The sequence below is a fragment of the Pomacea canaliculata genome, linkage group LG1, assembly GCF_003073045.1.
Source record: "Pomacea canaliculata isolate SZHN2017 linkage group LG1, ASM307304v1, whole genome shotgun sequence".
Classification (NCBI taxonomy): Eukaryota; Metazoa; Mollusca; class Gastropoda; order Architaenioglossa; family Ampullariidae; genus Pomacea; species Pomacea canaliculata.
The window spans coordinates 2,492,666-2,507,505 of NC_037590.1; the positions used below are offsets into that span (position 1 = coordinate 2,492,666).

At 40.8% G+C, this 14,840-nt stretch overlaps 1 protein-coding gene across 3 annotated transcripts in view; it reads right to left on the minus strand.

Annotated features, from left to right (window-relative positions):
• The window catches only part of LOC112556597 (probable chitinase 10), a 35,863-nt gene that overhangs the window by 12,866 nt on the left and 8,157 nt on the right, over window positions 1–14,840 (minus strand). The window contains exons 8-20 of one of the 3 annotated variants that reach the window (XM_025225763.1): window positions 11,978–12,097; window positions 11,643–11,773; window positions 11,069–11,148; window positions 10,370–10,483; window positions 9,580–9,754; window positions 9,084–9,336; window positions 8,809–8,933; window positions 6,935–7,037; window positions 4,841–5,026; window positions 3,269–3,388; window positions 2,918–3,057; window positions 1,148–1,302; window positions 273–389 (exon numbers count right to left, since the gene is read on the minus strand). In XM_025225763.1, the coding sequence (XP_025081548.1) occupies window positions 273–389; window positions 1,148–1,302; window positions 2,918–3,057; window positions 3,269–3,388; window positions 4,841–5,026; window positions 6,935–7,037; window positions 8,809–8,933; window positions 9,084–9,336; window positions 9,580–9,754; window positions 10,370–10,483; window positions 11,069–11,148; window positions 11,643–11,773; window positions 11,978–12,097 (1,819 nt within the window). Of the gene's footprint in view, window positions 1–272; window positions 390–1,147; window positions 1,303–2,917; window positions 3,058–3,268; window positions 3,389–4,840; window positions 5,027–6,934; window positions 7,038–8,808; window positions 8,934–9,083; window positions 9,337–9,579; window positions 9,755–10,369; window positions 10,487–11,068; window positions 11,149–11,642; window positions 11,774–11,977; window positions 12,098–14,840 lie in introns of all 3 variants that reach the window. The other 2 variants (XM_025225758.1, XM_025225750.1) reach the window with 2 other exon arrangements.

Consider the following 14,840-nt stretch of genomic DNA (forward strand, 5'->3'; position numbering starts at 1 on the left):
ATGTTTTCAAACGATCATAGGAACCTGCAGAGGTATTAGCTTAATACTTTTGTATGATTTATTATAGTTATAATACATATATATATATACATGCATAAACCATCTATTTTATGATGACTTTTGATCAACGAGAAGTTGAGCCAGCCAGCCATCCAGCCAGCCAGCCAGCCAGCCAGCCAGCCAGCCAGCCAGCCAACCATGTGCATTAAACAGTAAATTTAACTTTTTCGAGTGGTAAAGATTCTTCGGTTTTAACACACGCTTTTGCTTACCACCATGTGGTCCTGGATCTGATATTGGATTAGGACCTGGTGTGACAATAGGATATGGGGTACTGTTTGGTTCTGATTGGTTTGTTCCATTCCATTTCTCTTCCTCGACATCCTCTACTGAAAAAACATATCGGAACACAATCATTTGACGATGGATTAAATGTCTCAAGCCACATCATTTGCGTTTTGTGATTCACCCAAATGACAATGCATATATCCTGTCATGTCCCATCTGTTCTAATGTTAGAGTCAGAAATGCATGTTATGCTCTTGTGTTCAAAATACAGTGTTTTGAAAAAGATCCACCACCTACCCACTAGTGAATCCTTTAAACGTGCACTGAAAACGCACCTCTTCCGTAAACATCACTAATAATATATTTCCCATAATGCTAGTCATCTTTCATACCCTTCCTTTTGAAATATTAGGTTACTCTTAGCTCTTGTTCTTGTTATTTGGTTCCTCTTTGTGTTTTCTGCATTTGATTTTATTCTTCACTGAGTACGTTTGTTTATTCTTTTATAGCTCATATGTTATTTGTTTGTTCTTCTGTCCCTCGTATGCTGTTAAGCGCTAAGAGCATGCTCCTTGGGAGTATGAGTATGCGCTTTACAAATTTTGCACTTTTTATCTTCTTCTTTTTCTTCATCATCATCATCATCATCATCATCATCATCATCATCATCATCATCATCATCTATAAGGAATAACTAATATCTATCGGCTTTCCATTTATCTATGCTTCTAGTAAATACTACCAAATGCTTATAAAATTATCGTAACACGTTCTCTAAATCCAAAGTACCAGCGTTTTGATGCTATTCACTATATTAAATACAAGATTTAGTTCTGAAATGCTACTTTCATTTACTTGCCATCATCTGGTTTTCCTGGAACAGATGTTGATGTGGGACCTGGTGTGCTGTCTGGTTCTGATGTACTGTCTGGTTCTGATGTACTGTCTGGTTCTGATGTACTGTCTGGTTCTGATGTACTGTCTGGTTCTGATTGGTCTACAGGTCCTGGTGGTCTGTGGAAAATGCAACTGCTTTGAATTTCGTTTTTATTATGTTGTACGTAAAGCAAATTGACATATAAAAATTATTTAAAGCACCAACGCTTTTTCACCTATAAAAACATCATTTCTCTAGTGATTTTTTTTTTAGATTAGCCCGCGTACACAAAAGCCTCTAGTTTGAGCTCTCTCTGTTTTGATGGATAGTTTTTTGCTTCTTTGTTTTGTGCTCACCCTCTTCAGGTCTGGGCCATGGCCGACACTGAATAAAGTCAAAGTCACTTTGCCTAGACACAATTACCCTGTCCAATCTCACAAAGCTTGTTACCTCCTCTACACAATCCCTAATACATCCCAAACCTTAATAATATATAACATCTACGTCAGCAACCCTAACAACATTATCGATGTATGCGTACCACTTAACAGTTGCAGCCGCCATTTACCTGTATCCCTAACATGGGGAAAACTTGGCATTAAAATCCCAAGAGCCGCAAACACATCTTTAATATTTTTAATTTTATTGTTTCTTCAAAATCATTGTGGGATCGCCTGTTTTTGCCGATCTCTTCAACTATCCTCTGAATAACGTGTAAAACGTTACAGACGGCGAGGTAGCATTTGTTCATCGGCACAACCAGATTCTGACTATACATAACAAACTGTCATTACTGAACATTCGTCAAATGGCAGTCGTCACTATACAGTAGCGACGTTCCGTTGTGTCAAGGTTCTCTAATGCAAGTGTTCAGACTTTCTCTCCAGTCTTTGCCTTTGTGGGTCAAGTGTCGGTTTCGAAGAAAAGTCCTTTGGTGTTAAAGAAAGTAGGACGGCGGCTGCCATTTCACAAATACACGCATCCAGCGTCCTTTAAAGGGGCAAGAAACCGAAAGCTCGAAACTCAAAACAGCCCTGTTTGCCCCGTGTTTGCGGTCTGTTAGCCGTTTTAGAACCCGTTCTAAACTTTCGCGTCAGTTTTCAGTTTTTCAACATGCCTTCCATGGCCGCTCGCCAGCTTGACAACTGTAACTTAACTCATCTAATAATACTTTTAACTATGATTCGACTGTAAATTCGTAATAAAAAGATTTTTTTAATTCGTTTAGCCGACAGTCTAACGAGGTCCAGCTGCTAACATGACGGGTATTACTTGTCCTCAGTTTTACCGCTAGAATAGTGCGGTCAGTACTAGAATTGAGGCTAAAAATTAATCACTCATTAGATTACAAATTGCAACCAAAACAGGACATAAATAGAAAATCCACATCATAGAAGTCAGGTAATAGTCTTGAAAACAAATATGCACCAGATGTTGACTCTGAGATAACAAAAACCTAACATGAGCAGATCAGATGAACTCTGTCATCGGCTACTGCCGTGCACAATGTTTTCAAAACAGTGGATTTGAATGTTTTACTGTGTGACCAGCAGTCCCCTAAACTGTTTTATTAAACAGCTGGCAATCGAGCTCGGCAAACCGCTGTTTTCGAAAAACTGGTTTGCCAAGCCGTTTTTTGTTTCTCGTGTGCCCACTGCTTAACCAATCACCAACTAGCCAGGGTGATACGAAAAAGACCAAACCTCACCTTAGCAATGACTGTCCCTAACAACAGGTTAAAATAACACCTACCCTCTCTCGTTGCCACCTTTGCAATATTCGTTGACGGCCTTTGTCAAAGGATAAGGACCTTCATCGCAGTGGTTGCCAGAAAAGTCGTCCAGGTCCAAGGTCCACAACATGACACCACCATAGGAGGCAGCCAGTTCTACCTGCAAGTGCAGAATTGATGCTACCTGAACGTGAGTTGAAACGCACCTTCGACACACAAATCTCTCACACAGCTAATCAATCAATTAATGGACCAATGCAATAAGAGATATTCAGGAATGGTGACCAATTGATACCCATAGAAAGTTAGTACCTAGGTACAAATCAGAGATACTACTAGTTCAAAAACAATAATTTAGTGGAAAAACTAACCTTGTATTTGAGGCTATCTTTGTCATCGTAGGCGATCCACTGGTCCCCCTTGTGAAGGTATGGAACCTTCTGATCCTCAATAAAGTGTCTAGTCGTGCCTTTTTGCAGTAGGTCACAAACCTAAAGCAATAAAGAAAATAATAATAATATAAAGTGATAATGTGTACAGCGCAATATATCAGCTAAAGGTGGACTCACTGTGCTGAACAAGATCACTAAATATTAATAAATATGTAGAAGACAGAACATCGCGAGAACTAACTGTGCTGAACAAGATCACAAAATAATAACCAAGATGTAGAAGGACAATACGAGGACTCGCTGCGTGCCGCCAGCAAAGGGAGATCACTGTAGAGTGTAGATGTAACGGTAACGACTCCAGACAATAAGGTCAGTGACATCAGGAGAATACTGGGACGATATTGAGTGATCTTGAGAATATGAAGAAATCTGATCGTATGAAAATACAAGAGGGTGATTATCACTTCCATTTATTGAATATGTAGTGGGGGGACAGACAGACCGAATTGAATCTTTATTGAGCAAACCGTTTGGTTTGTTTAAAGGGGGAATTTTTAATGAAAAAAACACCTGCAATATTTGAAATAGAGTTACATTTTTGCATACTACTTTTCTTTATGTTTCCAACAATATATACCCATTTCATTACTGTCTTTAAATACTTGATGCAAATATCTAAAAATTTGTTTCACGGTTTTTCTGGAGTCATCTAGAAACACTTTCAGCATTCCATCAGTGCCCTCATCATGTCGTATGGTAGATTTTAATATACAAATTTATGCTTTATGACTGTCATAGACAGAACAATCAAACAACACGTGCATTTTATCTTCAATTTTATGACTGCATTGGGGGAAATCAATTGGCTATGAACTACAATACAGCTCAAGTCTTTTATTTGTCCCCCACAAATACTAAGCCATTAACACAGAGAAGTTCTGTTACAAAGAAAGCCCAAGTACGTTTACCGTTTTCTTGTGGATCATATAACATGTTGGTAAGCTTTTCTGGGGAGTCTAGCGTCAATCATATAACTGTGACACAACCAATACTTAATACATCTGCTTCTGCTGGACAACAGTTGTGCTAGAGTAATGACAAACCTAATAACAACATCCTCCTCCCAAAATAAATCTCTGATGCACTAGAATGATTGCTTAGTACTAACAGTAGTTCAATTACGAATTCCGGTAGTAGAACAAGCATCAGCAGCGAGCCGCAGACAAAAGTACATCTAGAATGGCTGTAACATTTTACTCTATTCAAAAATCATGCTACTAGTAGTCTTCTTCTTAATGAGGACATTCTACTCACAGTGAAAAAGCAGACATTATATGGAATATTTCACGTTCACCATCGCTCGTACAGTGAATAGTACAGGACGACGACGATGGCGACGCTGCTGCTGTTGCTGCTGATGATGATTGGTGATTGATGATGATGTTAATAAGGAGTCGGAAAAATATAGTGGTAGTCACGATAACAATATATGGAAAATGTGAACCATGCTTGTTTCCTTTGGTCTATCGCTTAATCTTAAGCTGAATGTACCTCATAGTAAGCCAAGAACCCTCGACGTTTTGTAATTGGTCCTGGCTGTCCAGGCCGCACAGACACGGCGCCGACCTGGTGCTCAGAGGGATTTTCCAAGGTGAACGATTTTCCGTAAAATGACACACCGATCACCAGCTTGTCCCTGGGTGCTCCTTGTTCTACCCAGTAGCGGGCGGCCCAGTCCTGCACACGTCACAGGCATTATTTAGATTTTTTTATTGGTCTTAACCTGGTTTAATAATAATAATACATGGATAGCATACAAGGGAAGGAAGAATAAACAACACCAATGACAACGAATAGAACACGCGAAGAGGAACGAAGTAACAAGAACTGAAAATATCGTGATTCTGCAGAGGTAGATAGTGGAAGAGTAGGAGAAAGGGAAATCGGGGGATGTGTGTATGAAAACGGACTAGCTTTGTGTGGACTGTCGTATGTTCTACGCTGACGTGACCAGGTTTTTCTATACGATCTCATCTACAACGGTCCACTAGTAGACGGTTAGTTTAATTTATTCCTTGTTGCTCATGTAGAGGACCATAGGGGCGCAAAAACACCTCGCCAGCGGTTTTAGGCAGCCCCATATGTTGCACTGAAAGAGGTCTCCTTCCTTCAGTAACTTGACCAAGTGGCCTAGTTTCCAGTCTGCTGGTACTAGCTCTTGTTTCCAGACCTTGTGCAGAAGGGGCTGTCAAATTGTTGCTGTTGTTTCCGTGTCTGCCTTTGATGCTTGGGGGGTATGCCATCCGGACCTGCTGCTTTGCCACTTTTCATGCTTTTGATAGCTTTGATGATTTCTGTCTTAGTGGGAGGACAGGTGTTGACATAAAGTAGTAGAGTTGCTGGTGGTATGTCAGGTAAAGATGATGGATGAGGTCGATTCAGGATCTCTTCAAACTGGTCTCTTTGTCCTGCATCGTTTGTTATGGTATTACCATCTTTGTCTTTCACTGGCTTGTGTGGGTGATGTTCCAGCCTGACACAGTTCGTGTCCTACAGTCGCTTCATGTTTCTCTGTCTAGCTGCTGTCTCTGCTTCCTCTGTCAGTTCATGGGTGAAGCGTCTTTTGTCCTCTCTGAAAGACCTCTTCACTTGGCGGTTGGCTTCCCAATATTCAGCTCTGAGTTCCTCCTTCTCTCATTGATCTTGACACTGGTTGAGCTTCTGCTTTAGTCCCTTTCTTGATTCATTCTTTGCCCTAGTCTCTGTGGTCAGCCATTCCTCGCCTTTTGTTTTCTTTCCCTCAGGCCATCAGTGATTTTGTTGCCTCTGTTGACACCAGCAGTGCTACTCCCTGGGTATGATCGCGGTCCAGGTCTTTGTGGCCAGAGCAAATAATGCTTTCTCCTGATGTTAGTCTGGTCTGGCCACTTCCATTCCATCTGGTTTTGCATAAGACGAGAACCCTGATGTATTTTCTCATTTCTCTTGCCTCTTGACCTGATTTGCCACTTTCATAGAGGGTTCTGATGTTCCAGGTGCCTATCCTGGTTCTTACTTTGGTCGTCAAAAGATGAGTCGGCAAGCTGGCTTCCCTAAGGCTTTCCCCAGTATCCATTATAAGCTGTTCTAGAGATGAATCTACCCGACAAGCCCTTGTTGTGGTACCGTTGCGGTGTCTGTAACAGCTGTTGTCTTTCCATGAATGGGTTTTTAGCCCAAACCAAAATCCCAACGTGGAGGGCCAGGCTGCAACATTTTATTCTGGCGTTTCCCTTGACAGACATGTTCGGCTTGGTTAGATCTTCCGGGAGCAAAAGGCTCCCGCCGACATAGCTCTTGTCCCCGTGAATTAGCATCGATATTCCATGCTTCTATTCAACTAAGGCTCTAATCAGTTAGGAATACCTCTAAGAGGAAAAGATCGCCTACTTTGAAAGGACTTCAAAGAAGTGATAATGAGGCTACTATGACACATCAATGACTCACTCCTCTCTCTATCGTTCCTACATTCTTTCTTTCTTCCTTCATTCTCATGAACTGGCATTACAACTATAGCTTAAAAGATACATCACTGAAGTAAAGGTTTACAATGAAGTAAGTCATCATTATCTTCTCTTGCAATCATGTAGCCGTTAGCTAGCTCACCATATTCCGCGTGTCCTGGGAGTAAAGAGGGCTGTGATGACCGGTGACGTTTTCCCCAGGGCCATCAAAGTAGAAAGTCACCAGGTTCATAAAGTCCAGATGTCTGTATGGCAAAATTACAAGTGACTTCGGAAACAAAGTTCAGTAGAGTTAAATTGAGATAAGAGAGGTGTGTATCCTACATTAACGATTTGATCTTATAAAGCATCACTACCTGTCGACGAATATTGCAGAATAACAGTAAAATACTTTCTCCGCTTCCTAACTCCAGTCTTTCCCTCAAAAAGGAAATGAATGTCGGTCACAAAATCTCTCGTTTAGACAGAAAAAGTAGACGTTACTACTGGGTTCCTATTACTTACATTAAAACATTACAAAAGAAATCTGGAAAAAGCTGTTCATTGAGTTGTTCTTGATGCTAGTAACCACATAACCTACTAGCATAAAGTGTTTTTCAAAACACTTCCACAAAGCTTAAATATCAACCTGCAGTTAGTTTATTCCATGTTGCGCCTTTGAGGAGTATAGGGCCGCAACACCTCGCCATCGGACCCGGTAAAGCGCAGTCCCCTTCAGTTTGGTCTAGATGGTTCTGATGTCCTTTGCCTCGCTCTCTACTGTTCTAACTCACCTCGTCTCCTGAGGATTCCAGTCAAGTGCCTGCTTGGCCATGGTGTCAGTTGTTTTGCGCAGGGTGTGTCCTATCTAGCCCCATTTGCACTTTTTGATGTCCTGGCTAGTGGCATTCTGGTTGGTTCTTTTCCACAGGCTGCTTTTGCAGATCAGCCCACCTAATTCCTAGAATATGGCGTAGTCATCGGTTGGTAAAGGTCTGGAGCCTGTTGTTGATGGTGGCTGTAACTCTCCAGGTTTCAGAACGATGCAGTAGGACTGCCTTCACATTGGTGTTGAAGATGCGGGTCTTACTGCTGAAGGAGAATACTCGGGAGTTCCAGATGGGGGGTAGGCTGTTGAAAGTATGCCTGGCTTATTTGATGCGGCTTTTGATGTCATCATCCGCTCCACCGTCCTTGTTGACAAGATACGTGATACGTGATGTGGTCTGTTTCTATGATGTTCTCTCCTTGAAGTTGGATTGGGAGTTCCTGCTTGTTGTTGATTCTCATCACTTCGGTATTCTTTCTGTTGAACTTTAAGCCAGTCTTCTCTGCTTCCTCTGCTAGCTGACTCATTTTGGTTTGTGCATGTTGTTACCGATGAGATAGAAGACTGATGTCATCTGCAAAGTCCAGGTCCTCTAGCTGTTTCACAAAAGTCCGCTGGATACCAGTGTTGTTGTCTTGGGTTGTCTTACGCATACTCTAGTCGATGTCCATCATGACGATTGTTGGTGATAATATGCAACTCTGTCTTACGCCGGTCTTCACTACAAACGGTTTCATGAGTTTGCCATCGTGAATAACATTGCAGGACGAGTCTTCGTACAACCGACTCGTCCTACCCTTGGATAATGTTTATGAGCTTAGGTGGAATGCCATAGTGGATCATCAGCATCCAGATGACTTCCCTGTCTACGACATAGCTCTGTGGATCGACAAGGCGAACAATCCATCACACCACTACAAGCTAAGTTGCACCAACTGGTGGTGTATCAACCGGCAGTAGTCAATAGATACGTGCATGATGCAAGACAATAGTTAAATTGCTTTTATTATAAAATTTGAGCACTTGGGCGTCAGTGCACAACGGTTGCCGAAATAATAAACAGGAAAGAAAATCATTTCAAGTCAAAAAAGACGCACTAGGAGGTACAATCACAACTAGAAACTAGTACGTGTTAGTAAACGTCTAGAAACAATATTGTTATAGCACAAAAAAAGGTGTAATCTTCACTTTCAATAGTCATGGATTACTCAGAAATCTCTGGAATCTCGTAAGCAGAATCGATGATGGACTTTTTTACGGACACCGCAGCGGTCAACAGCAGACGAGGTTTGCCGGAAATCTTCGATTCTTCATCGTAAGCATGCTTGAGTTCCTACACAGTGAATGTTCAAACTAACAACAACCGCGCAGTGTGTACAGCAAGTTGCTAAGTACTAGATATCGTGTGTCAAACAGCAACCTTTGGTGTTTCATTAACCAGAATATGATCACGTGTGGAATATCGTTAAAGTTCTGTCATTACCTTGACGAGTTCCGTGAAGAGCCGTCGATCCTCCGGTGGACTTCCTCGGTTGGCTGGATACCTCCAGTCCAGGGTAAGGCCATCAAACTCGTGCTTACGCAACACGGTGATGGAGTTCTTGATGAACTGGCTTCGGTCGTCTCCTGTCTTCACCATTTCAGTGAAGCCAGCATTGTCGTGGTTCCAGCCACCTACGGCCAGCAGTATCCTGATCGTAGGGTTGTTCTTCTTCAAGTCTGTAAACTGTTTGTACCTGCCAAGAGACATAGCTGGATGCAACGCCATTCGAAATGAACAAAATTCTTAGCGACTACCTCAACGTGCTAAAGGTTAACATCTAGTCCATGGCCTCAGTTCAATTTTATAAGTTGGTTCTTAAGATTGTAAACAGATGAGTGACTGTTGAATGCAATGTACTACACTATATCCAGAATCTTTTTACTACAAACATCCCCACGGAGAATTAATAACTCATATTCTCTCATTCTCAACTCACCTTTCTTCGTCGTTGGAGTAAAATTGTCTAATTTGGTTGTTTTGTACTTTGGCGTAGGCGTACATCAAATGGGTGCACAAGGAGGTATCAACATACTCTGGCTTAAAACTTGCCATGCCAGCCCTGTTTTGCGACCACCATGTGACGTAGCACACAGTGCGCTCACAGGTTTGTGCTGCACCAACATAAAACACACAGCAGCCTTGTAGACTGTTTTCCTACCGTTTAGTCAGACTGATGGACGGATGGTCAGGTTACGCAAGTACGTTAGTACTTTAAAAAAAATTTGCTAAGTTTTTTTCAAAGATCGTAGGTAGCTGGCTGAAAAGGCTTCTACTGCTATGACACTGTATTAGGCAGTTAAATTGTTGTTTCGGCATGGCCTAAACGTCAGCTCACGCATCCACTGCCATGGCATGCATATTAATAGTTTCCTTTAGCTTAATCAGGGCTTCTGCTTACACAAAAAATTGCGTACAGTGCGCATTAAAAGTTCGGAGGACCCCTTCAATTTTCGTCAATGGGGTCCCTTTCAAATTTGGGCTAAGATCAGGGACCCCTGAAAAATCTGAAGAAGGGGTCCCTGGGACCCCAAAGAATTTAGCCTTAGCAGAAGCCCTGGCTTAATAATTCTGTACAATTTATCATACTTATTATATATATATGCATTCATACATAAAGCATAAATTTATGACATACAGACAATGCTGCAAACCATGTGGGGTAACCAGTAAATATTACTTTTTTGAGTGGTAAAGACTCTTCGGTTTTAACACACGCTTTTGCTTACCACCATGTGGTCCTGGATCTGATATTGGATTAGGACCTGGTGTGACAATAGGATCGGGGGTACTGTTTGGTTCTGATAGGTTTGTTCCATTCCATTTCTCTTCCTCGATATCCTCTACTGAAAAAAATATCGGAACACAATCATTTGACGATGGATTAATGTCTCAAGCCACATCGTTTGCATTTTGTGATTCACCCAAATGACAATGCATATATCCTGTCATGTCCCATCTGTTCTAATGTTAGAGTCAGAAATGCATGTTATGTTCTTGTGTCCAAAATACAGTGTTTTGAGAAAGATCCACCACCTACCCACTAGTTTAGTACGGTTTATTAATCTTTTACAGCTCATATGTTATTTGTTTGTTTTCCTGTCCCTCGTATGCTGTCCATGTTTCGTTCTGGTTTTAAGCACTAAGAGCATGCTGCTTAGAAGTGTGAATATGCGCTTTACAAATTAGGCATTAAATTTTTTCATTTTTATTATTATTATTATTATTGTTGTTATTGTTATTATATATATATATAAAGAATAACTAATATCATCTGCTTTCCATTTATCTATGCCTCTAGCAAATACTAAAAGATGCTTATAAAATTATCGTAACACGATCTCCAAATCCAAAATACCAGCGTTTTGATGATACGCATAATATGAAATACCAGATTTAGTTTTGAAATGCTACTTTTATTTACTTACCATTTGGTTTTTCTGGAACAGATGTTGATGTTGGTTCTGGTGTACTGTCTGGTTCTGATTCGTTCACAGGTTCTGATGGTCTGATGGAAAATGGAACTGCTTTGAATTGTGTTTTTATGATGTTGTACGTAAAGCAAATTTAAATACAAAATAATCAAAGCTTAAACGCTTTCTCACCTATAAAAAACATCATTTCTCTAGTGATTTTTTCGAAATAAGCCCGCGTGCACAAAAGCTCTCTCTGTTTCGTTGGATAATTTTTTGTTTCTTTTAGGTCTTGAAAACAAATATGCACCAGATGTTGACTCTGAGATAACAAAAACCTAGCATGAGCAGACCAGCTACTGAGTTGGTGCACAAAGTTTTCAAAACAGCGGATTTGAACGTTTTGGTGTGACCAGCAGTCCCCTAAACTGGTTTATGAAACAGCTGGCAGGCGGGCTTGCCAAACCGCTGTTTTGTCTCGTGTGCCCGCTGCCAAAGCAATCACCAACTAGCCAGGGTGATAAGAAAAAGACCAAACCTCACCTGACCACCTCACCTGTCCCTAACAACAGGTTAAAATAAAACCTACCCTCCCTCGATGCAATATGTGTTGACGGCCTTTGTCAAGGGATAAGGACCTTCATTGCAGTGGTCGCCAGAAAAGTCGTCCAGGTCCAAGCTCCACAACATGACACCACCATAGGAGGCAGCCAGTTCTACCTGCAAGTGCAAAATTGATGTTGCTTGAACATAAGTTCAAACGCACCTTCGACACACAAATCTCTCAGACACATATAAGCAATCAACCAATGAAAAAGGGATGCTCAGGGATTACGACCAACTGATACACATAGAAAGTTAGTACCTAGAGATATTTCTAGTTCAAAAACAACGATTTACTACCTGACGTGGAAAACTACTGACCTTGTGTCTGAGGCTATGTTGGTCATCGTAGCCGACCCACTGGTCCCCACTGTGCAGGTATGGAACCTTCTGATCCTCAGTAAAGTGTCTAGTCGCGTCTTTTTGCAGTAGGCCACAAATCTAAGGACAATAAAGAAATAATAATAATATAAAGTGATAATGTGTACGGCGCAATATATCAGCTAAAGGTGGACTCACTGTGCTGAACAAAATCACTAAATATTGACAAATATGTAGAAGACAGAACATCGCGAGGACTAACTGTGCTGAACAAGATCACTAAATAATAACCAAGATGTAGAAGGACAATACGAGGACTCGCTGCGTGTCGCCAGCAAAGGGAGATCACTGTAGAGTGTAGATGTAACGGTAACGACTCCAGACAATAAGGTCAGTGACATCAGGAGAATACTGGGACGATATTGAGTGATCTTGAGAATATGAAGAAATCTGATCGTATGAAAATACAAGAGGATGATCATCACTTCCATTTATTGAATATGTAGTGGGGGGACAGACAGACCGAATTGAATCTTTATTGAGCAAACCGTTTGGTTTGTTTAAAGAGGGAATTTTAAATGAAGAAAACACCTGCAATATTTCAAATAGAGTTGCATTTTTGCATACTACATTTCTTTATGTTTCCAACAATATATACCCATTTCATTCCTGTTTTTAAATACTTGATGCAAATATCTAAAAATTTGTTTCACGGTTTTTCCGGAGTCATCTAGAAACACTTTCAGTATTCCATCAGTGCCCTCATCATGTCGTATGGTAGATTTTAATATACAAATTTATGCTTTATGACTGTCATAGACAGAACAATCAAACAACACGTGCATTTTATCTTCAATTTTATGACTGCATTGGGGGAAATCAATTGGCTATGAACTACAATACAGCTCAAGTCTTTTATTTGTCCCCCACAAATACTAAGCCATTAACACAGAGAAGTTCTGTTACAAAGAAAGCCCAAGTACGTTTACCGTTTTCTCGTGGATCATATAACATGTTGGTAAGCTTTTCTGGGGAGTCGAGCGTCAATCATAAAACTGTGACACAACCAATACTTAATACATCTAACTTTTGTTGTCACCAATAGTGGATACCATCCCACATCGTCCTATATCATTCTGCTTGGTGTTTGGAGACTCACTGGAGACTCACCATTCGGACCTTTAAAATACTCTGTGAATCCGTTATTGCGCCTTTGATGTTGTGGTACATACTTGAGCATCTTTCCATCAGCCCCTAGGTTACTTAGAACATGCCAAAGTTTGCTTCTGTTAACCATGTCGAATGCCTTTCTAAAATCCACGAAAAGTACATACAACTTACCCGATCGTTTGAGTAAATATCGCTGTACAAAAGTATTATCATGACAAAAGTGTAACGAACAGGAGGTAATGTATTCCATTAGGAGGCAAAGAAAAAGTACAAAGACAAAGTTGTGTTGCAGTTCAATAGTGGTGACCTCACGGCAGTATGACATGGTATTAAGACCATGTCCTCTGTCAATTGCAAGGTAAACGCTGTTAAACAACCAGTGACACTTACCGGCGTTGATAAGTATGATCTTTCCAAAGACAACCCAGTAGTTTAGTCTAATAAGAAAGTATTAATAAGACAAGTTGTTGCAGCCCTATGCTCCTAAAGGAATAACAAGGAACAAACTAAACTAATAAATCAAGGGCTTATATGTTTACACGTAAATCATGTACATGATAAACACAGAAAGGTGTGCATGGAGAACGTGTCTGAAGGGCTGCTCCCGACCTCGTACCAGAGCCAGTTCTACTACTGGGCGAACTAAGTAGTCACGGCGCAATCACGGAAGAGGGGCAATAATGGCCTGCTGTTTTTTTTTTTTTTAAAGATGAAAAATGTTAAAGAGAAATATCATTTTCATGGAATGACATCAGCAGGACACCTCTCCTCTGCTTGTACGTTCGCTTCATCACGCGAGTTACTCAGTACATTTATTACAGGAAAGCCCCATTATTTGAGGGCGCATTTGAAGTGACCGGCTAACCAGGGAGAAGTAGAGGGTGGAGAGTTAGAGGAGGCAGAGGAGGGGGCGGTAAATTCCACCCTTACCTGGCTCTCTCTTAAGTCGAAAGAAGTTTCGCACTTAGGTATAGGAAACTGTTCAGGGACAACACTGATTTTGCTATGAAAGCTTTTCTTGGGTTTTGGGGGGTTTTTTTTTGGTTTTATGATCAGTATTTTTTACACTTATGAACTTTTAATCCGAGAGAACTCAGCTAATGTCACGAACACCTTCTCTGTTAACAAGAGTATTAAAGCCTTAAACAAGAGAAAACGAAAGATTCAAAGTACTTGCCGTGGTGATTAGTGAGAAATGGTAACGATTAATCTGTCACAGTTAATTACCAGTTAGATCAGATTGACATGACTGGACAAAGAATGTGTAAAAAACCAGTTTTCTACTTTAGCGCAACAAATGCGTAGTCGTTGTGGTGTTACTTAATACCTGTAATGATAATAATAAAGTACTTAATTTGTATAGGGCCTTTCCCCAGCATTAAAGGCGGGGTAAAAGCGCTATTACTAAAACGAAAGACACACAAGCATAAGAATAATGGATGCTGGACTTAAAATAATGAGTTTCTGTGTTCTTACCATTATTTAAGCTCACTCCCTTCCTGCCAGCACTGGACTTTAAAGCTCAGCCTCGCAAAGCAATAAAAATGTCTTGAATTTCACGTGTAAGCCAGTAAAAAAGAAAAACTTGTCGGAATACCGACTTTGAAGTTTTAAGCAACACATCTAAGAGCAGAGCACAGTCGTGCCACTGAAGAAGCGAAGGCGACAGCAATCGGTGACACGCACGAAGATG